The sequence below is a fragment of the Eublepharis macularius genome, chromosome 11 (assembly GCF_028583425.1).
Source record: "Eublepharis macularius isolate TG4126 chromosome 11, MPM_Emac_v1.0, whole genome shotgun sequence".
Classification (NCBI taxonomy): Eukaryota; Metazoa; Chordata; class Lepidosauria; order Squamata; family Eublepharidae; genus Eublepharis; species Eublepharis macularius.
The window spans coordinates 23,316,322-23,342,078 of record NC_072800.1 but is presented as its reverse complement, the minus strand read 5'-3'; the positions used below and the strand labels follow the sequence as shown (position 1 = coordinate 23,342,078).

Genomic DNA, 25,757 nt, shown 5'->3' with positions numbered 1-25,757 from the left:
CACTCTTGAATACTATATATACAATTAATAGGCTGGGCCAAATCTAATGAAGTAAATGGAGCGATTCTATTGATATACACTCGGCCACCTCGATTCCTTTACCTTCTTCTTCTACACTTCAGAGAGTCAAGAGCAAGTTTCAGAAGGACATCCTTTGCATAACTTTGATATGAATACCTGCATATCTTCTTGATTAATTAAAAAAATCTTCTCTCAATAACTTAATTCTGAAAGCCTTGATATTCAATGGAATACATTTTATGTAATTCCATTACAACAACAAATCTAACCAAGCTTTTTTTTTCTATTTTTTTTTAAAGTTGTAAAAAAATGTGGTATAAAAAACCTCTACATAAATGTATAATCCATTAGCTGTACTACACAGGCTAAATACTGTAGAATAAATTAGATTTAGCTATAAGCTTTGATATTTACTCAGCAACGGAACATACCTTTCCCCCCTTATTTCCCCCCCTTTATTTTGTATCATATTTGATACATACGAGCGCATGCATGTGCTTGCATGCAGCACTACATACCACACTCTGACCCTGAATGAAGGAACCACAAAGGGGCTGCATACTTGCTGTTGCATTCGTGTAATCCCTCCTCACTGCCTGGCTTTCTCCACTCCCATGCCTAACAAAAGACTGGTGCTTTCAGGAGCCTATCATCTTTTAGGCAGTGAGAAGTGAGAACTACCTAGGAATTCAACATGCTGGATGCAGGATTCCCAAATACCCAAGAATATACACCAACCTAGCAGGTTTTTGAGCTGGCAGTGTAGCCAATTTGCAGGCAGAAACAAGTTTCTGAACACAAATTGTCCTCTTTGGATCACGGTGGCTGAATTTTGGCTGACAAAAAAGGGCCCCAGCTGTGCTGCTTTATCACCCTTCTTGTCCTCAAGGTGCTAACATAGTATCTCAGTCAATGTAGGTGGAGCTAATCTGTGGATAATTCATTTGACCACTGCCAGAAATTGAAACACCCCGCCACACACACACACAACTGTGATAACATGATAGACAGTTGCTGCAAAAGCTTTACTTGTAGAAGTAGAACTTACTAACATACAATTATTTAAAACTAGCAGAAAGTTTTACTTACAGTGGGGTGGATCCAGCCAAATGGCTCCTAGTTGGAGAGAGGAAGGCTCCTTAGATTGAAGGAAGGCTTAAGCTTTGCTGAGAAGGTGGCTGGATCCACCCTAGTGTCGTTTATGAAAGTAAAGCTTTGTGGCATTTGGTAAAATCTTAACTACCACTGAAGTCAATTTGAGCTGAGCTCTTAACAACATAGTTTGCGGATTTCACCAAGAATTCATCATTAGAGATGGGCACGAACCGAACTACGAACCAAAATTAAACATGAACCAGGCCAGTTCATGGTTCACAAACAACGGTTCATCAGATCCCATTTCTGACGAACCGCCATGAACTTTTAGGCTGGTTTGTTTGGTTCATTTTTTGGTTCATCACTGCAGACAGCCTGGTGCCAATCAATCAGTTTCCTAAGCAACAGGGGATGGACTTCCTGCAGACCTTCTGCTGACCTGGAAGTGAACTTCTGCTGACCTGGAAGTGATGGTTTTCTGACCTGGATGTGCCGTTTGCACGACCCAAACAAACCGGTTCGCGAACCAAGGGCAGGTTCATGAAAGTTCATGGTTCGTGAAATTTGATGAACCACGAACCACAAGGTTCATTTTTTTTCTGGTTCATGCCCATCTCTATTCATCACCACTGAGAGGGAAAATTCCATTTTCGTCCTCTTTCAACAGTGGCAAAGGTTTTTGCTTTTCTTTTTTTAATGACAATTTCAGCCATATGTTGGAGCTAAACTGAGTTGACTGAAAATGCATAAGCACTACTGATGATTGTATAAATTCACATGAAAGCCTGGAGAACACATCCACACTGACAATCTCAACAGGGCATTCTGTTGCCCAGTCAAAATGGGCAACAACAGATATAACAAAATGTGAACTGATCAGAGATGTTTGGTAAGTTGTCCAATTTGCTTGCTTAGCCTCCATTTCAATGTTGTACAATGCCCAGGTAACGAGCATTGTACCCAGATGGAGAATACAAAAATTGGCTTATTGGTGCGCACAGTATCCAATTGATCTTGTCCACTTATTCATATTCTCTAACATCATGTTGCATGTTGATCAGGCAGTGTGTTCATGTTGTCAAGTTGCACACATTCTCTACACCTTCACATAAATGAGCATAATTTCTGGTGGTTATGCACCTTTGCCATTCAACTCACATTATCCACAATTTACATATATTTAAGCTCCACAAAAGTTACTGGATATTGCTGCAATGAAGAATACCGGGCTGGAGAAAGGTGCAAAGCTGGGTTTGACTTCGAACTTTCTACATTTATGCTGGAGATTTTATTCCTTTCATATAGAGTGGTATGCTTTATAATAGGTTTCCTCTGCTGGGGGCGGGGGGCATTTAACATACTGTGCTTGGCACACAAACATTCATTGTTTTAAAGAGCATTAAAAGTGTAGCCAGAAGTGCTTATACTGTATATATACATACATATACAAATATAGATCCCCCCTTAGAAGAAGTTGTTTTCCAACTGTGTACAGCTGCTGTACATACGAAGGATTCACGACTGAACTATTGGGGGCCTGAAATGGAATCTTGATTCGAAACACCCTGATAGAGCGTTTGAAATGCACAGCCAAATCTGGAATTCAGTTTTGTGTTCAGGGCACTAAACAAGTTTAAACCATCTACCAGATCCTAAATGCAACCAGCCTTGCTGATAACCCCTTAAGCCACATCCTAATCTATGAATGACTAGCTAAAAACAGATTGTTTAGAGGCTCACATAAGTGTCTTTGGTGTACACATCTATTCTTTAAAGGTATAAAATAATAAAAATTATAATAAAAATAACTATTTTGTGTGCTGTAGCAGTTCTTGTATAGCTCACAATAAGTGCAGCTTTTTGATTCCCTTCCACCCCCCAACCACATTCCCTCCCCCCAAATACTTGTTAAATAAGGATTAGACAGGTTGAACATTATTGTAGTGCAAATAGTAAACAATTTAAATTTTTTTCTCTTTTTTTCTCTTTTTTATAAAATATAGAAATGTTTGGCTCCAGTAGCTGGACAAACATGTTCCTTTCAAGTATCTCTCATTGAAGAAAAAAGATTAAACATGATACTTCCTTTTTTTTTTTAAAGTCTGGGTATTTTTTTTCTCTCTCTCTCAGGTAAACAGTTTCAAACCAACTTGGTTGCATAGTTCTAATGTCATAAGCACCTTTACGAAATGTAACTTTGTATTTTCTTTCATTCTCTTTCTTTCTTTATAATTTTTAACTTTTTTGCAAAAATAGTGCAGAAGATAAAGGTGTGTACACCTGCGCATTATTGTCCCCTTTACCAATATATATATACACAAGTGTGTTCAATCTATGTGCGTGCCATAAGAAACTTGCACACACACATACGTGCACACTCACTGTGTCCTTGGTAAATTGATGGGAGAAAAGTGCCAGTGAATGAAGGGTTCATGCACATGGCTTTTCTAGGAATATTAATACCATTTTGGACTTGGCATCCAAATTTCTGTGATGTAGGCAAACTGTCAGGGCTTGAATGCATAGGAAACATAAGGAGAGAAAACATACCTCTCCTTGTTGCTGATTAAGTGTGAAAATACTATGTAATAAAATATGGATCGTATATGAGAAAATGCCCTTGCCCGCACCATTTGATTTTGAATGTTTCTTAGCCAAGCCCTGGTGAATAATACCATTCTTCTTTGCTTTGTCTCTCTAAGTCATTTAAAAAACAACAACATTGGATGCTATTTTAGAAATGTGATTGTTTTTCTGGAAATTTGAAATCCGCTGGGTCTTTCCTTTTTCGTTCTATTTTAAACTGTCTTGTTGAAACTGGAAGAGAGGCAACCCCACACCTATATGCAGGTGAAGGTACGCAGCATATGTGCACACCTATGAGCACCCACATTCTTCCACTATCATGTTCTGTATGTCCTTTTTGATGATGTTCTGCCCATCGTCATAATAGAGCATAGACATGGGCCGTAGCTTGGTTGGTACACAACATGACTTGAGGTTGGAGATGGGACTGTGGCCTCTCATGCGGTAGTGGTTGATAACTGTGGAGTGGAAAGAAAGGGTTGATCCAGATGTCCCCGCAATATGGGTGGGGCAGTCTCCTTCACAGTAGTTGGCATGGTATCCTGGTGGGGCAATGATCCAGTCATTCCAGCCAATGTCTTTGAAGCTGACATAGAAGTGCTTCTTGCAGCAGATGTTGACTTTGCCATCGCACTCAAGACCCCGCCTCCGCCGTCTGTGCTGGCGATCCTCTGAATGTCTGGCTAGCATCATCAGGAAGGGCCTATGTGATTGTTCCTTCTCCTCGTCTCCTGTATTTTCACCACCTTCCTTCTCCCTCCCTTCTACGTCTTCTTCCTTTTTTTTCCTCTTACCCAGCAACACCAAGCTGGCTCCAGTTTCTTGACACTGATCACAAGCAATCCGCACATCCAGGGAATTCTTTCCCTGATCCAGAAGGCGTTGAACACTGCTAGAAACTGGAAAGATGTGCCAGGTACTTTTGCGAGTGTCGACTGCCTTTTCAGAGATAAGCATTTCACCTTTTTCTCCCCTCATCCCTCCATCATCTTCCATTCCTTGGGAATTGCGCTTTGACAGTTTCTGCTGCTGGTATAGCCGGATGGTTACTTTTGTCCTAGTCCTGTTGGCTTTAGAGACTTTTAGGAAGAGCCACACATCAGCTTGGGCCACCACTGATAGCTCACTCCCTTCCTTGGAAATTTCAAAATGCAGCATTTTCTTGGCAGGACCTATAAATAAATAATAAAAAAAATCACAAATATGAGAAAAGTCAATTAGCAAAGGTGCAGAGCATATTGTTATAAAATGACACAATGCAAAGACTAAGTTAAGATGACAGAACAGATTCTTTGCTGAGATGACTTCTCTGCCATTCGCAGTAACCAGTTTAAATGAGATGTTGGGTACAGTGAAAATGCTTTACAGTGGCCAGATTCCACATGGCCTGGAATCTTCTTTAAGGCTCTTAATTTCTCTTCCCTTCTTTCTAGGACATAGTTTTCTGTCAATAAAAAAATTGAATGGTGTACAAATTTTTAAAAACTCAAAACTGCTCTCACTTTTACAGTATAAAATATCAACCTGGTTATGACAATCACTGTGGCATGTTCCCGAGGTCTACAAGCACACAATTGTTTTCCATAGCTGCCCAAGGAAAGATAATTATCTGCATACACACTGTGTGAGGGCTGATGTTTCTCCTTCTGTAAGTGGTGATGGGAAACAACTGTATTCATGACTACTGGGATGAAAGAGCTGGGATATGCTCAGTTAATTCTAAAAAGTAATTGTGTATGCTTAATTTCCTGTTTGCAACTTGGTTTGTTCAAGGAACACGAAGGTGGGTATGTTTTCTGAATGTCTTCTGTCTTTGTTGAGGGCCAAAGTGTATACAAACAAAAGAATGCATTTCTGTTTTAACAATCACATTTTTAAATGGTATCAGAGACAAAGCAGGAAAAATTATTCATCATATTCTAGTGTGGTGATTTGGGGAGGGGGGTGAGTGAGTAAACTGTTGAACACTTACATTTATCCCTAGGGTTGCCAGGCCCCCTCAGTCTCCCAGCAGGGGGTCGGGGCCTGGCTCTTACCTCTGTTCTGAGGGGGGTACACTCCCGCAAAGCGTGATGATGTCACTTCATGGAAGTGACATCATCACACTGCGCGCGCACACACACACACACCCCAGTGTGCCCAAGCTCTGCAGGGGCTCACTTTGGGGGCTGCTGTGGAGCGCAGGAATGCTCCTGCACTCCACAGTGGCCCAAAATGCACCCGTGGATCGGGCCCATTTTGAAGCGCTGTGGAGCGCGGGAGCGCTCCTGCATGCCACAGCGTCCCAAAACGGGCCCGATCCAGGCCAAAATGGGGCTGTTTTGAGGTGCTGCGGAGTGCAGGAGCGCTCCTCAGCCCCTCAAAATTGGCCCAATCCGCGGGAGCGCACAGCTCCACAGGGGAGCGCACACAGAGGGTTTGTGCCCCCCCTGCTGGCCAGGTAAGTGGGGGCTGGGGGTGGGGGTGGGGGCGGGGGCGGGGTGTGGGGGTGAGGGCGGGGGATCTCCTGCCCCCACCAGGGGTCTGGCACCCCTATTTATCCCACCCATCTTAGCCCCACTGCCTCTAAGAAGAGACTGGGTTTTTTATGTATCTTGTATCTGGGAGACATATTAGGATTATATATATATTTGAGCTTGCCTAGCCTCCACAACTCAAACAAATAAACAAACCTGAGAACTTGTAACATGTTGCAAAACCTGGCCAGAGATAGTTTGGCATGGCAGGTACATCTAGGATGCTTGCCACTGCAAACCCCGCCTCCGCCAATCATCTGACAGGCGGGAGAGGGGGCTGACACCAGCAAGCACACAGTTGTGCTTGCCACTCCAGGCCCACCCCATCACCTGACTGGCAGTGGCCTAAGTGAGGCTTGGAGCAGAAAACATGCACCCCCATTAGACTCTGAGACCAATGTAGAACAAGCACCAAATTTGAAAGCTAAGTATTTTTATTTATTTATTTTTAAAAATGTGAATATTTAACTGGATACTTGTTATGCAGGTATAATTTCTGGTCGTTTCCTTTAGTTTTACTGTATTTATGGGAGGTGGCAATTCCTATGCTATGCTCCCTAACAAATTCTAATTGCCGTTTGCCTTTCTTCTGTCTTCCACCCTGACTAGCAATCGTCCTGAAACCTTCCTTCAGGCCAGCTCTTCATTGACTTGTTTGATACCTTGAATTTAATTTAATTTATTAAATTTCTAACCCGCCCTTCCCATGAACAGGCTCAGGGCGGGTAACAACATTGTTAGACTACAATAACAATAAATACAATATAAAATTAGTAATACAATACAAGTACGAAGCACAATTTAAAACCATAAAATCATATCCAACAGCAGCAAAGATATTACACTATGCACTTCTATAATGCATATGAATGCAGTTAGAATGTGGTCAAGGCTGTTCACTGAAGAATAAGGAATATGACTGTCTCAGCTGACAGTTTCGCCTCCTTGCTAGTTTCCATCTTCCTCTCAGTTCTTCATTTAGCTCACATATCTTCCACTTTATCTAGCTCACATGTCTTCCATTTCACAGTGTGAGTGACTCACTACCTACTGGACTCTCTCATCTCAGATCCCTTCTCATTAAGTTCAGCCTTTTATTCTCTTTTGTCAGACCCTTCAACCAATTAAAGCTCATTAGGTCTTGGGCTTTCATTTCATTGGTTCTAAACTAAAGGCCAATGAAAGTTATTAAATTGCCTGCTAACTGACCAATCATATGCAGGCCAATCAAAAGTGAAGCATTTTGAATCTTTTTGCCCAAGAGAGAGAAAAACCATTCTCTTGGAAACAAGTAAATAGGCATTAGTGCCACTACATGGCAGACTGCTTAGGGGCCTACAAATTTTGTAGCTTTACTTCCCTCCCAGAAGTAAAATCACCTTACATTTACCTCATAACTTCACAATGTCTTAATATTAAATTTTAATGTTTAATACAGAACAATTATTTATACTCCCTGTATATATTTGATAACTTTTATACAGAGTTTTAGCCGTTTCTACCCATCGAAGATAGAATAAGAAACCAATACCACCTGAAGAGAAGGCTGCAACACTTCAATGATTAGAGATAGTAATAGTCTTCCATCTTCATAAATTCAGGACTACGCTGATCAGTGCTGTGGGTCGTTGGCTGCAGTAAAAGACTGTCTGGAAGCTTCCACTGATACAGACTCATAAGACTTGTTGAGCTGATTCCCTGATTCCCTCTGCATTGGTATCTCCTTAACTTCCAGGTACATGGTTTAAGCTATATGTCTAGGGCCTTTGCCTCTATGTTCTATTTCAATTACTTCTTAATTATTCTATGTATGCACTATGTTAAGAAAACAAAAGAAGAGCCGCATTCTCAGCATTAATGTGTTGCGAAATTTTTAATCACTATCCATAGCCAAATTCCTGTCATTAGCCATAGAAAATATTAGGAATGGGTTAAAATTTTGATTAAGTTTAACATTTTAGTATGTTTTTAAGTAATCTTATTTTTAACTAGCATTCGCAATGTGTTTATTTTGTGTTTGTTACTGTAACATGGTGTAGTGTTAGAAGGTAAGTGTATAAATAAATATAATTTAGCATGAATCAAAGAGAGACGGATATAGGACGTTTCCACACGTCCTGGCATAGTGCTAAACAAACACGAGGGGATCTTCCTGGCGTGATTTCTGACGTCATCGTGCCATGATCCCATTTTCCTGGCATGATGACATCAGAAGCACTCCCGTGCTCCACACGGGGCCAATTCAGTCTTGTTTGGGGCCCAGATCAGCCCCAAACAAAGCATGAGAATGCTCCCACAGCCAGCGCGACACCATTACTTCCAGAAGTGACATCGGTGCCATTTGGGAACGCGTGCACGGCACACATTCCTGAGGTGCCTGCCAGTTGCGGGCAACCTCCGGGAACTTGCCCCTTCCCGCCAATTGCTGGGCAATTGGTGGATGAGGGGGCAAATCTCCGAGAGTTTGCCTGTTACTGGCGGGCACCTGGGAACCCTAACTCCTGCAGAAGTGGACTAGTCCCTGGAGCAAGCCAAGTTGGTTGTCCCCTGTAGTGTTACAAGCAGATGCTGTAGGGGTCACTCCGCTCAACGGTAAAAACAATGGAGGGTATTGGCTCACCCATTGGCAATGAGTTTTCCCACAATGCTGCTAGTTTTCAGGAGGAAGTGATCATTGGTGAACTGACACAAGCCCCCATTGCTGAAGATGGCTGCAAGCCATGAGGCCTCTGAAGTTCTGGCTGCGTTGCTAGAGCTTAGTTATGGGGGACAGCAGGCCAACACTGCAGACGGGGCTCAACATCTTGTGAGAGCAGGATCTCTTGTGAGATTAGGACACTTCACCAAGTATGTGCAACTTTTATTACATTGTATGAAGGGGCTGGTTGAGGTGGCTGAGAATTCAGAGACCATCTGCCCCCTCCCAGCAGGAGAGGACAGGCAGCAGGTGGAAGGATGGCAGAAGGAGGACACTGGTGAGTGAACTTGTTCCTCTTCTTGTTGAGGCCATGAGAGGACCTGCCAGAATAGAAGTTAGGGGTGGGCTGCAGTGGGCACTGATAATTGAAACAGTACCCCTCTCGTGTTTTAACATGGCTACATCTGAGGTCCATGTTGTATGTTGTAGCTGCCATATATAGGTCCCTTTAAGTTGCTCCACCTGTTAATTACCATTGCAATGCAGTTCTTTGTGGCAAGAAAAATACCACAACTTGCTCCAAGTCATGGTCATGAGTACTGCTTGTTGCCATTCTGCAGTTAAAATCAGAATTGTTGTTTTTCTCTTGAGACTGGAGTATGATTTTATGGAAGGGACAATTAGAGCAAAACCTGAGGTTATAGTTGCAGATTATGTTCCCGTCCTTGGAATCAAAAAGTAAATGTTGCATTCTCATGAGTGAACTGGGCTTAAACTTTCAGTCAAAAATCTTGTATAAGATTAATAATTTCTCAGCAGTTTGTGGCTATGGGATCAGAGATATTTCCCTGCTATCCTCTCACAAAAAAAATGTTGTAGGTTGTAAGGATTTCATCTATCACTTACTCCATGCTTATAGTACTATATTCAAACTTAGCCATAGCGTATTATATGGGAAAGCAAATCTCAGGAAAAACGTTAACATGAATTTCTCCAAGTGCTACTTCCTAGCATTAATTTCATTATTGTGCAATTCTGTACTCCTCGTACATCTTTCAGGGAGGGAAGGCAGCATGGTATAGCCCGATCTGATCAGAAGCTATGCAGGGTCAGTACTTGGATGAGAGACCACCAAGGAAGAGTCTGCAGAGGAAGGCAGTGACAAACCAACTCTGCTTCTAACTTGCTTAGGAAGCCTCTTACTGGGGCAACCATAAGTCAGTTGTGACTTGATGGCACTTTACATACACAGTGCATCTTGCAAGTAATTCATCTGAGATGGCTTGTTCATTTCCAGTCACCTTGTTTTCTGGCCTGTATCCTGTAGAAGGACTCACAATTTGATATACTGATAGTTGCTCCAAATGCTTCTAAGCTATGGCTGCAATATCAAGGCCCCTGACTTGAGTATAGAGTCACCTGGTCCAGCCTGGCAATCAGTGGGAGACTAGAGGTGCAGGGAGATGGTGGGTGGCGATAGGCCAACAGTATGGCATCACTTCTGGGAAAACGCAGAAATGATGTCACACCTCTGTACAAACTGGCTGAAACGCTATGGTTAAACCATAAGAGTTTTCAGCAATTCCTAGAGAGGACTAAGGCCACTTCTGGGAAAACTCCCAGCTCCCATCAGGCGCTGACAACTTTATGCTGGGCTTCTCTATTTCCTGTTAAAGCACCCATCCCTTAACCTTAGCTATCAGTTAGTCTGAACTTAGATCCGTGGAGTGGTGGAATGTGGAAACGCAAACCTGGATTTACCATTTTAAAAAATCATTACAGCTGCTTATAATTGTCAGTATTCCCAGATACAACTCAGTTTTTCTCTCCATTGTATCACGCTGTTCAGAATCAGAAAGGAACATTTATTCACACAGCCAAGTGCGCAGCAACAAATGTGAAACTGGCGCTACTTCTGTGTGTTTTTGCACATGTTCACAGAACAAAGTGGCTGTGTAATCCTAAATGCAGTAACACCCTTCTAATCCCATTGACTTCAGTGAACTCAGAACAGTATAAGTCTTGCTAGGACTGCATTGTAAATGTGTCACAGAGCTGCAGAGCCCAAAGCGTGGTTTAATATGATTCATGTTCTCCACATGCTTTAATCCTGGGCTGCAGAAACTTTTCCATTCTTCATAATTTTTTTACAGAAGAAGAGAAGAATATCCCATTAATATATCCCATTAGTCCAGGCCAGATCCTCAAGGTAGCTCCTCATTTGGGTAAAGGCAATGTAGATCTGAATACTATATTTTACATAATTGGACCTATTCCCCCCCCATCCACCCCTGGTTCCTTCTGAAGCGTCTCATGGAAAGTTTTAATATAATATGTTTCTTTCCTTTTCATTGTTAAGCCTGATTTTTTTTCTTTCTTTCTATGGAAGCCTTTATCCACAGGTGTGTTGTCCCTCTGAGTTTGGCTGTATGAATTATAAAACTGTGAAAGAGTATCTGTTATGTTTAAAAATGTTTACAATAGGCTTTTTTTGCAGATTGAAGTAATTCTATTTTCTGCTACTAGCTTTCTTATTATATATGCATATTAACTTCGCCAGGGGAGAAATCATTCCGTGTAGGAGAGCGCAGTTACTTTGAATTTCCATTATTCATGCCTGTTTAATTTTAAGTTGTTCTATTTTACAGTGTAAGTGAATGATTTTTTCCCCATATACGGAAGCTGTTGGTTTTACAGTAGCTTACTTTTTGACCATGTTTAGGTGTGTATATATAACTTATGTAAATAGCGCAACTGCATTAAAAACACTTTTAGCTTAGCTTTGCCTAGTTTCATTCCCCAGGAGGCAATGAAATATATGTGATTGAAATGTCACAGTCTTTTAGATTTTAGCACATTACCAATTCCCTGTGCAGGACCTTTCTTGCAGGTTCTTTGCAAAGATACCCTGGTGATATTATGTGGCTGCAATCCTAACAACACTTTCCTGGGAGTAAGCCCCACTGAGTAAAATGGAACTTCCTCCTGAGTAGACATGCTTGGGATTTCTCCTTAGGTATCTCAATGGAGGCCAACCTTACAACACTGGATAGGTTTTTCCTACACCATGATGGTGTCCCCAGGTTCAGTTCTTTAATTTTTGTTTCAAGAGTAAATGATGGCCGTATTATGAGGGTCTTAGGCTGCTAGGCATTTTCTCCACTTTTTATGCACTGAGTTCTTATTGGCTGGATTCTTAATAGTTAAATTTTATGTTTGTATTGTTTTATTTTGTTTTGGTTGTGACTGAGCGGCTTTAAGCAGGTCTGTGAAGAAGCAACATGTTTTAAATAATTAAATTTACAAAAATAAGAAACGATAAATATGCATGCTCATGATGACCACCACCAGGGGGAGAGGCAAAATCTGCCTCCTGCCCAGGTTCTTGAAAAATTCTTGAACGAAACCTCAGATTCTTGAAAGAACAACTTTTATTCTCCGCATCTCTTGTTCCATAAAAATCAGTTATAACTATTGACATCTGTACCCCACCCCCTTCATCTTATAGTCCCACCCCTCAATTCTATTTCATTGCTAATCTAGAATGTGATTAGGGTTTCCCGGTCCCTATACCCTCCCAGTAGGAGGGTTGGGGACCTGGGACTTACTTGTGGAAGTCTCCTTGCATACGCGCTTTATGTGCTCGCATTCCTGGAGACACATGATGATGTCACTTCCTGCAAGTGGCATCATCACACATGGGTGTGCTTCTACATTTTGCACAGGGTTAAATCTGGCCCATTTGGGGCCAAAATTGCCCCCATCGAAGCGTCAGAGCACACCCGGGGCCAGCACAATCACAGCACTTCAGGATGTGATGTCATCGCACCCTGCCAGGAGCATGCCCTGTACGTGCTTTCTTGGGTTGCTGCCTGGTGGCGAGTGATTGCAGGCAACCAGACAAACCACCGAGCAATTACCTGCCACTGGCATGCAAACTGGTAAACCTAAATGTGATAAAGATATAAAATACTGAGAGCTGGCATATTACACACACACAAGATTAATATCCAAGTTACATACAGAATTTTTCTACACCTTGGTATGCTTGCTATATATTGCTATTACTTTATAAATTTTTGTTAGCAGACACTGACACTTGCCTTCTTTAGTACTCTCGAATGCTCAGCTTTGTTAGCTTATATAATTATAAAGAAACATCAAATAGATAGGAGAGACATGGGGGACCCAAATTCTAGAAATGATTGCCAATTAATAGATCACTTACTGTACAGACTTGTTAGACACTATGTCAGCAAGTCTGAGCTGCCCAACTTGTATTTAAATGTCCTCCGTTGCCTTAAGATGCTTATAACAATCGCCAGCAGCTCACAAACAAGAAACATAATGGCAAAATATCCTGCCTTAAAAGACGGCCTGTGGCTTTGACTCTCAGAACAATAGTTGGTGCCGTTATTTCTAGAAGCAAATTCATACTACAACCCACCTGCTCCATTTTGACCTGCCCTTGAAAGAATTTGTCGATAGGTAAAAGCCCTGTTATTGTCTTGCTGCTAGGCAGGCTCCCTGAATGTTATTGTTGTTCCCAACAGGAAACCTGGTCGTTCCTCCTTGTCTTGTGAAAGGGAAGCAGATGCAAAGATTTTAGCTGCTGCACACTGTTAAGGAGACCAAAGCAAGGAGGCAGCAGGGCTAGGGTTGCCAGTCTCTAGGTAGTGGCTGGAGATCTCCCGGAATTACAACTGGTCTCCAGGCCACAGAGATCAGTTCACCTGGAGAAAATGGCTCCTTTCGGGGGTGGACTCTATGGAATCATGCCATGCCAAGGTCCTTCCCCTCCCCAAACCCCACTTTCTCCAGGTTTCTCCAGGTTTCACCCCCCAGATCTCCAGGAATTTCCCAACTTGGAGCTGGCAACCCTAAGCAAAGCATAGTCTTCAAACTTGGAATCTTCATAATCTTCAAACTGTCTTGTTCCCTAACAGGGATCGAAAGTAATCTTGCATCATTCTCCTCGCCTCCATTTTATCCTGTGCATTAGGTTAGGCTGAGGCTGTGTGACTGGTCTGAGGTCACCCAATGAGCCTCTATGGCAGAGCGAGGAATCAACCGGGGTCTCCCAGATTCTCCTCCCACCCCAACAGCACATTGGCTCTGGCATGATATATCTTTTGTAGGAATTCTATTTCAGTCTTGTATGTTATCTGAAACTAATATTCATCCTATCACATTCATAGAAGCATTTACTTATTTCTTTGTTATTTACTACTCCACGTAGGTTTTTGGCATCACAAAAATAGCTTTTGGCTACATTCTGAAGCTTACGTAGAAAAATGGTTAATCCATAGGATATTTCTTTTATTAGCAAGGTAGATTTTTGATCCCAAAAGAAAAATGTCACCGATATTTTGAATTTAATAAAATGGGAATCATTGCAGCTATTTTTTCATACCGTTTGCCATTAGTGTGAATGAGTGCCTTTGCATCATAGATACCACTCTGTGTACCTATCACTTTAAATTCTAACACTGATCACACAAAGTTGGATGACAAGGTTTCCAATAAGCACTGGTCTTTTGTTTACAGAGGACTAGACTTTGAGCTTACAATAGCAAGCTGAAAGAGTTATGATTATTTGAAAACTAGTTGGATTTTACTCCGTATAGTTTTCTTACTTACTTCATTTTTACACCACCTTTCTCCCAAATGGGGGCCAAAATGTTGTTCTGTTCTCCTTCTCCTGTATGCTATCCTCACAACACCCTTGTGAGATAGGATGAGCTGAGAGTTGAACCCAATGTCATTCAACAGTCCTCACAGAAGAGGGATTCAAACCTTGTTCTCCCAAATCCTAGTCCAACACTAATCACTATACCACACTGTCTATATTACAACCTACTACAGTTCTCCGTGCCTTTGGAAAAACTCCCCTTTGAATATAAAGAAATGCAGATCCAGAATATGAACAATTTATAACTTCTTCTGTCCACACCATCTTTACATAGAAACTGGGTTAATAGCATTCTACCACAACTAGCCAAACTGCAGGCATTTTAGCACTCTTAGTTACACGTGCAGATGTGTAAGGTGGTCGGTAGGGCTTAGCCATGCCTCTGTGTCTTTGCCATTCTCTTATGCTGTTTTTGCCAGTTTTTCTACTGTTACCCAAGGCTGCCACTTCCTCTCTCCTGTCTTCCTTACTGCTGTGATACATATGTACAGTATCCTAGCAGTGCCATTGCAGGGAAATTACTCTGATTTAAATTCAATAATTCCTCACCGTCAGAGGATGTTTCAGAATTTGCTGGACCCAAAAGAATAGATCTGGGATTCACAGAATGATTTGCCAAATGGCTCGCAAAGGAAAGAAGCCGAGCCATTGACCAGGCCTCAGTCACTCTGAGAATGCTTACCTAACAGCATGCAGTAACCACCTTGGCAAATGGCATCACCAGCATTCACTTTGTTTCCTTCATCTCAGCATCCACTCGACTTTTGGAGGGGGAAGGACAGAACTCAACCCAGGCCTTGCCCTTCTGCACTCAAGGATACAAGCCACAGACAGGTCAAAAGAGGATTTTAGGCCTTTATTCCCTATTGTAATTGCACAGCGTCATAAACTGATAATTAATGCCAAACAGAGTGTTCCAAGTAAGAGGTGCCTGACAACTGAAGGTGTTATCTAGTAAAAGTTTTCAGAGCTGAAAGTGAAACTAATCTGAGCAGAACCATTTCCTAGTCTGTATATAGAGATCAGGTACACGCTAACAGTGATGCAAAACCCACAGAAAATTCTTGGCTCTTTTGAGTATCCATCTGTAACTGCACATGTATATCCACATTGACATGTTCTCGTATATAAGGGCCCCAAAGGATACACATACACCCTTACTTGAATGTACAAACACAGATCTTTTAATAAGGAGTTACACAATCCTTTTACTCATAGGCATAGCACCACTCTACAATACCTTTTCTAGGTTATAACTTTTTTTCCCCTTCAGAGTTAAAAAGCTACTGTTTCGTTCTATTATGTTTAGAAGAACCGGGTTCTTAAAGCAGAAGGGTTTGGTTTTTTTTAAAACTAAATTGGTATAAACTTGAAATCTTTTTTGGAAAGCTGAAAAATGAAGGCTAATTCTGTCAAAAGAGAGAGAGAGATGAAGCCCAGTTTACAAACCGACTACAGACATTCTCAGGGCTTTTAAAAAACAAAAAGCACTTACGACCTTAATAAATGTTTAGTCTTTTAAATTCTAGGCCTATCCGCTTTATCTCTTCCTCCCCCCTTTCCTCTTTGTCCTGTTTCTTTATATCACATTCATTTTGCAGTTGAGTTCACTAGTGAATTTCCACCAGTTATACTAGTTGAGGGAAATAAGTTGATTACGGAAGCTACAGATAAGTGCTACAATTTTTGTATTTCAGAGCCAATTGGATAAAAAAGTGATTTGTAGTGAGGTTAACCTGTACGAACTACAATGGGAAAGCCTTTGGAGTGTGCCCTCTTGTGGATATTTGCTTCTCTGTTCATGAGTATGATAAGGCAAACACATAGAAAGATAATCATTTCATAAGAATGGACTGATTTTGTGAAAGTATAATTAATCATTGTCTTCATTCCATTACAATAGTTGATTGCCTTTACAGGATGCATCTATTGTTATTTTCTAGTAAATCTTTAAAAGGCCAAAAAGATAAAAGCAAGACTATTATCATATACATGCTTACTTGAGAGTCCCACTAAAATCATTTACTTCAAAGCAGACCCTTTAGGATCAAAGCAAGCCATTAGAATCTAGTTATAATAACTCAGATCACAAAGCATTACCACCGTTTCTACTAGTTCTTGTGACTTCCCACCAATCCTAATTACCAGAATGTCAATCATATCCTCTTTAATTCTGTTCTTTAATGACTAGTTTGAACAACTTCATTGATTTGTCAGTATTTCTGTGCAGATCCAGTATTGTCCCAAGGGGGCAATTCAGTATCTATCTGTTGTTCCATTGGCCATTAAAAGTGGCTACCGGATCTCTCCAGTTGGCTTTAAAAATAGTGGCCAGCAAAATTAATTTATCATTGGTTGTCATCAAAGTAAACAATTACTGGTTATTCTTCACAAGGAGTATTCCTTCATCCCTCTAAAGACCACTTAAGTACAAGAACTTTGGCAGACTTGTGAACACCGCAGAACTGATCTACATATGTTTTGTTGTGCTACTAATAAAATGCCATAAATAATTTTCAACAATATTTTGTTAATGATATTATTATGAATGTCGTAATCATAGCAGCATGTTAAAACACCATTTTCCCTGACACTGCAAATCTTTCCTCCATATTCAAAGTTATGAATTTCACAAACGTCTGCCTGGAATTCTAGCAGCACCTGCCAAAAATGTTCCTGATCTCTTGGGTCTCAGAACACCTGTGCTTTGGGATGAATTCAGTACATTAGAATTAAGTCACTTTCCTCCCACTTTCTACACCCCATAACCTCTAGAAATGTAGAATTTAGTTTCCCTTTCTCACCTTTATTCTGCAAAGTCCCAATGTAGAGTGGATATCTGTACATACATGCTTGTGGTTTTATCGGATCTGTATTATATCAAAACTCAGAAGATGTATCAATTATAAAATGTGAAATTCTTCTTGTGATGTTAATGAGCTGTATAATATCTGAGAGTACTGAACTAATTATATCAGAGAGAGAAAGCTTGCTTAGATTTTCCTCAGTGTTCAGCTGACAAAACTTAACACCGTGGTTCCATTCATTTTCATTGATTCTCTACTGCCTCCTTTTCATGTGATGGTTGCTTTGAGTAACAGCAGTGTGAATATCATTCTACTAGAAGAAAAATATTTCCCATCTCATACTGTTCTACTCAAATAGAAATTGGAACATATCCTAGAGTTGGCGTTGGCCATTCAAGATCTTTCATGGATCTCTGCCCTTATAGCGGCTTCCTGCATAATGTAGGCAAAGTGTTAGATTTCCTTTCAACAGGAGAAAATGATTAAAAGGATGCTTATGCTACTTTCGCATCTGATGTTCACCTTTACCCCGTCAAAGCCTTTAAGAAGCTTCATATCAGATTACTAGAAACAATGTAAGACCTGTGACAGGAAGTCAGGAAAAATATTTTCAGGTGTGTAGCCATGTGTTTATAGCCATAGTCCAGTAGCACCTTAAACTCCAATAAAATTGCCTATGGTATAAACTTTCGTTACTCAAAAGTTCATTTTGTCAAATACTTGATGAAGAGAGCTTTGACTCATGAAAGCTTATACCCTGTAAAAAAGAAATCGCTACTGGACTCAAATTTTGTTCTGGGAAAAATGTTGAACACCAAGCTTTAGAGAATAATATTTTGATAGATTGTTGTACTCCCCAAGGATTAATGCAACCACGTCCAAAAGTGATTGTCCTTTGAGCAGATTGTTAAAGCTGAATAGTATTCCTTATCTGTTTTACACTAATTTTTAAAAAGCATCACTGACCTTCAAAATCTCAGTTTTGGAAGAAATTGGCAGGGAGAAGGAAGTGACAGTGGAGGAAGAAGAAATCTGTTTTTAAATATGCCATATATTGGCGGGGGGGGGGGGGATTCAGAAAGGCTGAAAAGTACATCCCTGAGGCAAGAGAGGCCTAAATAAATTGATGCACACTATGCTATACCGGTATCAGGAAGCAGAGGAAATGAATGTAGTTGTCAACACCGATGTTTCTACAACAGGCAACCTGAGGTTGATTGAATATTTAGTAACTGTAACGGCGAAAAGTAAGTAGCAGGACTATTGGTCACTGTCTGGGCAATGGCACAGCAAATATTAATCACATGACTGTGTAAGCCAATTGGACTGAGAGTTGCAGTTTAAGAGTGTCACCTTTTAAACGAGTCACAGTTGCCTTTGGAGCCTGGTTAAGCAGAAGCAGTACAAACTGATGGAACTCACACAGCCCCTAGAAACCATTCCATGAGCCTTTTCCCTCAGCTTAGAGAGAGAGAGAGTACTGTGGCAAACTAGATGTAACGTCTGCCCATCAGAGGTCTGACACTTTCTTAGCTCCTGAACGTTCATTCCTTAAATGAACAGAGAGCTGTGGGTACTTCTAATGATCATAGGCACTGAGGTATCCAACTCATCCTTTGAAATGGAGAGTGTGGATTTTGTTGTTGGAATAATCTCTCCTTCCCAGTGAAACAACTGATGTGATAAGAGCTGAACTGATGATGAGAGCATGTACCACCAGGACTTCTTGTACAGTTGGAACTCATGCAGTTAGCAGCAGGAATGTCTGCTCTTAAAGCCATACATGCTTCTCGGCATGTCTTTTTTTTCCCTGCAAACAAAACATCTGAGTCAACAGGTTTTCAGGACTGGAAATTTTGAGAGTTGCTTTAATTGTTTATATTGCTGCAGCAAACTTTTAAACAAAAATGCTCAGTGTGCCTGTGCATACTTTGCCTACCATATGCTGTGCAGAGCAAAACAATGACATTCTTTGCAAGCTGTCTTGGCAACAGAAAAAATGTGTCTAACTAGGCAACACATTTAATTTCTACAGTTTTCAGTATCATTTTTTAATCTATATAGATTATATAGCAATAGGTATAGACAGGTAAACTGATTTTTGGGGTGGCGAGGGGGAGAAGTTCACACTCACAAAAGCATCCTTGCCCTAATATACATGCCAAATATTGAGATCTACCCTTATAGAAAGGTAAAGTAAATAACTGTTCTCTGGGCATCACAAAGTAGTTGTGAGCAATTGCTGAGAGAGAGTATTTAAGACATCTTTTATTTTTAAGAATAGTGGAATAGTTCAAAACACACCCTGTCAAGGTTGCATTCTTTGGCAAAGAACTCTTGGGAACACCATTCTCTCTCTCTCTCTCTCTCTCTCTCTCTCTCTCTCTCTCTCTCTCTCTCTCTCTCTCTCCAGTGTGCAAAAGTCAGCATTACAATTTGGATTGCCTACAAGTATTTGTCCTAGTTACTACTGAGCTTTTCTGACAGTAGTGGTTAACACTTTTACTGCCCTGAAAAATCACTGGCAGGAGTTTATAACTGTTTATAAATATCTACTCTCTATTTGATGCAATAGCTAACAGGTTTTATGGTGGATTGGTTCAGAAATTGATTTTATTTTTAACCACTCTTCTTTGTCCAGGGTATTTCTTAAGGCTGTCTCTGTTTCTGGCTATCCTTTATAAGCATCACCCTTGAGAATCGACTGTTGTTTTCTATAGTCACTGTGTTCTTTTCACAAGCATAGTAAGAAGAACTCACTTTCTCAAAATTTCAGCCCAAGACTGCTAGATAGCTCCCCTCTCCTTGGCTGGCTGGATTTAGTAAGCGTAAGCAACTCATCTAAAGCCAAGGCTAAATTCTAGAGACCCAAATTCCTTCATGCGTTCACTCTCTCCCTCCTCTCAACCTGTAGCCTCACAGAAAGTATTCCTGAGGCAAAGCAAAGTTAACTGCGACTCTGACAGAAACAAGTTGGGAACCCCCCCCCATTAGCACCCACCTGATTCTGCAAATGTTATGATCTCTGAAGTTTGCTCCACAAGTTCATTCATTTCTGTTCTTCTTCCAATGTCATCCTCTATTTCCACATAGCCATCCTCTCTCACTTTTCCCACATGGAGTTTCTTGATAGCATTTAAAAGTGCAGCTTTGGGCACCGGCTGAGTGATGTTCGGTCTGTCCCTCAAGTGCAACATGTTCAATATGTGCTTCTTTACAGCTTCCACCATCTCAGGCTGGGAGCTGGGCACATCCTTTGAGAGCGTGGCAAGGGCACAGGATGGGCAATCAGTTACCGAACTGTGCCCCTCAGATCCTGGCGTTGGGGAGCTCCTCACGATAATCCAGCAAAGCACCAACAAAAATCCGCTCTTCAGAAACAAAGGCATCCTGACAGCAAAAGTTGTTGTGGTTCCCTTTTAAAAAGGCACTGCTTTCCCCTTCTCCAGCACCACCACTTCACACACAGTTTTTCTTCCTTTCTTTCCTCTTCAGCAAATTCTCTGGAACAAGAACAAAAAGTTTCCTGTGAAGTTTCCTTTGCAGGTTCTCCCTCTGAATTCAGTAAGTGCTATAGATGTTTGTGACTGTCAGTGAGAGGAGTTCTGACTCTGTCTCAGAGTGGGAGAGACACACACTGAGAAAGAGAGAGAGAGAGAGGACGGATTGGCCTAAAGTGAGTGAGTGAATGAGAGAGGGAGGGAGTTTTGTCTGTGAGTAAAAAGCTATGATTAGGAAGGGGGAGGAACAGCCCATATTCTGACAGGCTGCCTTCCTTATGCACGCTGCACTGTAGCACACACCTCTCGTTTAAATATTGCCACGATGTTTCCTGCCCTACCTATCTCTGCTTTTACATTTCTTTTCTTCTTCGGCTATGTTCATCCTGCCTCCCCCCCTCCCCCCCCCCCGCTTTCAGCCTCAACAATTTTGCTCTGTTTCCATTCTTAGTTTCCTCCAAGTGCCTCAGGTTAACAGACCGGGATGAGAATGAATGAAGGGAAAAGACAGACCTTTTAAGTACTTTCTTATGAGTTATGGGCTGTGCAAAATAGGCTCTGGGGAAATGCTATGTAATGTGTGACCTGGAGAACATGAGGGGAAATATCTTACCATTTTCTGAGCGGAGAAAGAAGAGGTTCCCATTTGTCCGGTTTCAGATGGTATAGGTTATCGACACTTGCAAGACATCTGAAGATGGTGAAAGAAAACTTTTGTTTACGGGCCTTATAATATGCTCCATATTTCTGAGCAGCAGAAAACAGAGAGGCAACGAAAGGCCCAAGTGGAACCTATCTGTTCTGTTCTCAAGTTCTGTGTTACAGTTCTTTGCAGAAGTTGCCAACAAATACTTTGAGAATTAAGCAGCACTGCCAAGACTATGCGCTATTGCCAAACCTACAAGTTTTAACAACTTGAGGCAAATCCATGATGATTCTTATAGGAAATTTTGCCTAAGTAAGAAGCTGACTAAAATATTAGTAAGGTCACAAATGTCAACCTTTTCCTCCAGCTTAACTTCTTTCAAAAGTGGCTTATGATTTCCCCAGTAGCATTTATTCTCCATATAAGAACACATGAGGGGAAAATACTGTTGTGGCCCAGATCCTCTGTTAGTAGACTTCTACCAACTTCTGTAGCTGTATATTTATCTATAAAGATTGAGACTATTGTCTGGTATTCCAAATATCCATGTTAATATGATTCGTGCATTAGTCTAATAAGATGCTGGAGCTTGAGGCTTTGGCATTGTTGGTGGTTTTCTTCCACTCAATTCACATCGCTTAAAACTGAGTGTTTACTTCATTCATTCATAAAGCCATCACTCCTTCACCACCATCCATGTGACATGTTCTTAAGTTTCTTATAGGATATCCTAATACCTATTACATCATGGAAACATCTTCCTTTTAAATGTAGAATAAATGCTCTGAATTTCCACAAGGCAGCTAGAAAACCAATGAATGAAAAATAACAAAATATGTTTTCTCTGTTGGAACAATTTTAAGGAACCAGATACGTTTTATGAAGTTCTGCAGTCCTGTCCTAACTCTTCACTTTGGGCAATGGATGTTCTCTGAAAGTGAAAGGAGAGAAAACTTTCCTTTGTACACCCTGATTAGATCCCTGTGGATCTCACCTTCTAGGTTTTGATATGGCTTTGCTTAATAAATACTTAAAATCTAATGTCCACTTTCAATGCAATAACGGTATAACAGTTTGCATAACTTTAAAGACAAAGTACAGATTGTATATGAATTTTCCACAAAAAACTTTAAAAGTTTTAAGAGAAGACATAAAACGTAGATTTTTTTAAAACTTTCTGACTCATAAGTCTCTCCAGAGATCTTTCTTATACTACTTTAAGAACTTTTTCAGATCCTTCAGTCGATTTGGACTACACAGCTTTATACTGTACTTCCCATGTGTGTGCTCACTTATTCATGGAAATGTTGTAGGATGAAGCATTGCCCTGAATTGGCTAGTCCCTTATTACATCAGCATATGAGTGTTTTTTCCTGTGTGAGACATACCTTTATTTAATGGAAAGTCCTATTTGCCTAGTATGACACCAAGCTTTGTGTATTCATTGAAAGCAGTAATGCTGGTAAACTCCATGAAAGTTATTGCCGAGCATAGAACTGGGTTGCACATTCTCCGTTCTCTCGAAGACCACACTTTACCAAAAAAAAAAAAAAAGCTAGACCAAAAGCAATCATGAACTGATTGTTGATTCTCAAAAATCCTGTATTAAGAAGGTGGAGGAACAGATGAATGAATGAGCTTGCACACCTCTCTATTTACATATCTAAACCAAGTCATTGTCAATTAATTATTGCTTTTGATCTCACCCTATTTTGCACTCAGTGTTGTCAATCACAGTGGCATCAATTATTAGAGAATATTTTTTTATATATTGATCAAGTAAGATATAACTGGAGATTCTGTCTGGAAAATGTTAAATTAGAAAAAGTTTGGAAGACTAATTTATTCAGCATAATTCGTCGTTGGTCATGGTCTTCTGCAAGCTAATATTTCCTTCTATCTTGGGGATTTTTGAAATGAAAAATATTAAAAAGGAATAGTAGGTGCATGGGAGAACCTGGATGGACTGCACTCATTGTCAGATTGCGTTTGCAGGATCAGTCTCTCTAAAGTTGCTGAATAATTAAAAATACTTAAAGGGATTGATTTGATCCTATATGAGCAGTGAAATTTAACATTAACTCCAGTGAAGTCAAATGAGCTGGTCAATCCTGTGCAATGTTTATTTAGAAGCAAAATAGTAAAGAGTCCAGTAGCACCTTTAAGACTAACCAACTTTATTGTAGCATAAGCTTTCAAGAACCACAGCTCTCTTTGTCAGATGCATCGTCATAAGTCTTAAAGGTACTACTGGACTCTTTACTATTTTGCAACTACAGACTAATACAGCTAACTCCTCTGGATCTATTTAGAAGCAGTTGCCACAGAATTCATTGGGGTATGTTCCCAAACAAGGGTGCATAGACTTGAAGTTTGTAGATTTACAATTACAGCTTTCGAATGAATTTTTTTATGTGCATACTGCTTTTCAGTATTGTTTTAATTTAATTTTATTATTTTTGTGAGCTGCTTTGAGGAATAGAAGAGGTAGGATGTAAATAGTTTAAATAAATAAAGTAAGAAGAAAGTTTTAAAACAAAAATGAGTTCTCCGTTTGAACTGGAATTGGATGCCACCTTTGCTTACATGGGAACATTGCCTTTGACAGAAGGCCAAATCCTGCAATCCATTTTGATTTGGAATGCCCATTGGCTTCAAGAAAGAGGAAGAAAGATTCCCGTACTTCCAGACGGAACTCATTTTTCAGTCCGAGTTTCTGATGAGTTTAATGTGGGAATGAGTTATTTTTGAAACAGGAAAGAATTGAAAGAATATGAAAAATCTTCCTACAAAGTAATACTTAGAGTACCATAGACTTCTTTCTGAAGAGGAGCATAGGGGGGAACAGGAGATGAATTACGAACCACATTCTTATGGCAAGTTTGGTATAACGAGCAAAATTTGGGAGCTAATGAAAAACATTTGACCCGATAAGTTGCCTTGTTTTTGAGGTTTAATATACATATGACAAGCATATCAGGGCGCCACATGCCTTCAACTGGAGAACTGTGTGTCTTTGTAATATTTAAAATGATCATGAAAGGAAACAGTTTTTCCCCTTTTAATGAATTGTGAGAATGATAATTTCTTTGCACTTAAGATCTTATCTCAAGGCAAATTCTCAATGAGTTGGATCCAGAGTAAACTGGCAATTTCCACTGATTCCTTCTTCCTGTTGCAGACCTCTCTTGTGTTATTTTTGGGGTCTCCCATCCTCCAGGAGCCGTATTTCGTGGAGACCAGTATGTTGCGGGGGAGGAGGCAGGAAAAGTTCCATTCCACTAATGGAAAATTTAGTCTGGATCCAACTCCATATCTAGAATTTTAGAATAAACCATCTCAGCACAGCATTTTCTTCAGAAGAGCATATGGGTTTTCAATTTGCACGTTTCTCATAACCAAAGGCAATGACGTTCAGTTTTTTAGCTTCAGAGAATCATTTCCACATCAGCTTCTTGGCTAAGGATGACTACATACTTGTGACTGAATGTCTGAGTTGAGGAGGATTCTGGGAAGTATTCCAGTGCACGTGAAGTTTATACAGATCACTGGCCATAATGGTTGGTCTTCATTGTGTGAACTGAAAGTGCATCCTAGAAGATATTCTGTTATCTATTGCTGCTTTGCCTTATGGGGGAAGAGTAGCAGAGGTAGTGGGCTATCTCTCAGGGAAGCTTAACTCTCATTACGGAAGTTCTCATTGATGAGCCCATGATCCCCAAAGCAACCCCAAAGCAACGATGGTTTCAAGAGTTCACTACAATAATGAGTTCTTGGAGAACATTAATGGCAGTAAGTGCACATTTACGTAGGATAAAACATGTCCATGGATTTACTACACCACACATAATGGGAATTCAGGATATTTCTTCTCTTCCTGCCCACCAGACAATACTTTCTTGAGCTCAGATATGTACCATTTAAATGGTTGCATATAGTTAAACGAGCAAAGACTTGGACTGTGTGGCCAGTTCCCAGACTTTGTGCCATCTGGGACCCCTTTATATAGAATAGTATACACTCTGTTCAAACATGATACCCCTGCTTGGATATTCAACCTGACCTGGATGGCCTAGGCTAGCCTGAGCGTGTCAGATCTTCGAAGCTAAATAGGGTTGGTGCTGGTTAGTATTTGCATGGGAGACCGCCAAAGAAAACCAAGGTTGCTATGCAGAGGCAGACAGCGGTCTTGAAAACTCCAGCAGGGGTCGCCATAAGCCAGCTGCAACTTGATGGCACTTCACACACACATGGAT

The 25,757-nt window shown here is 40.7% G+C and overlaps 1 protein-coding gene across 1 annotated transcript; it reads right to left on the bottom strand.

Moving 5' to 3' along the window:
* Positions 1–3,993: 3,993 nt before the first annotated feature.
* INHBA (inhibin subunit beta A) lies at positions 3,994–20,744 on the bottom strand. The gene is made up of 2 exons (XM_054991836.1): positions 20,357–20,744; positions 3,994–4,874 (listed from the first exon to the last, which is right to left on the bottom strand). Exons 1-2 carry the CDS (start codon positions 20,742–20,744, stop codon positions 3,994–3,996), a joined length of 1,269 nt encoding a protein of 422 aa, XP_054847811.1.
* Between the last annotated feature and the right edge of the window lie 5,013 nt (positions 20,745–25,757).

Bases quoted from the DNA above. Each gene is read 5' to 3' on its own strand.
- INHBA (XM_054991836.1), bottom strand. From the start codon at position 20,744: ATGCCTTTGTTTCTGAAGAGCGGATTTTTGTTGGTGCTTTGCTGGATT. The intron at 4,875-20,356 runs GTGGGTGCTAAT...ATTTATTTATAG, and splicing joins CATAACATTTGCAGAATCAG to GTCCTGCCAAGAAAATGCTG.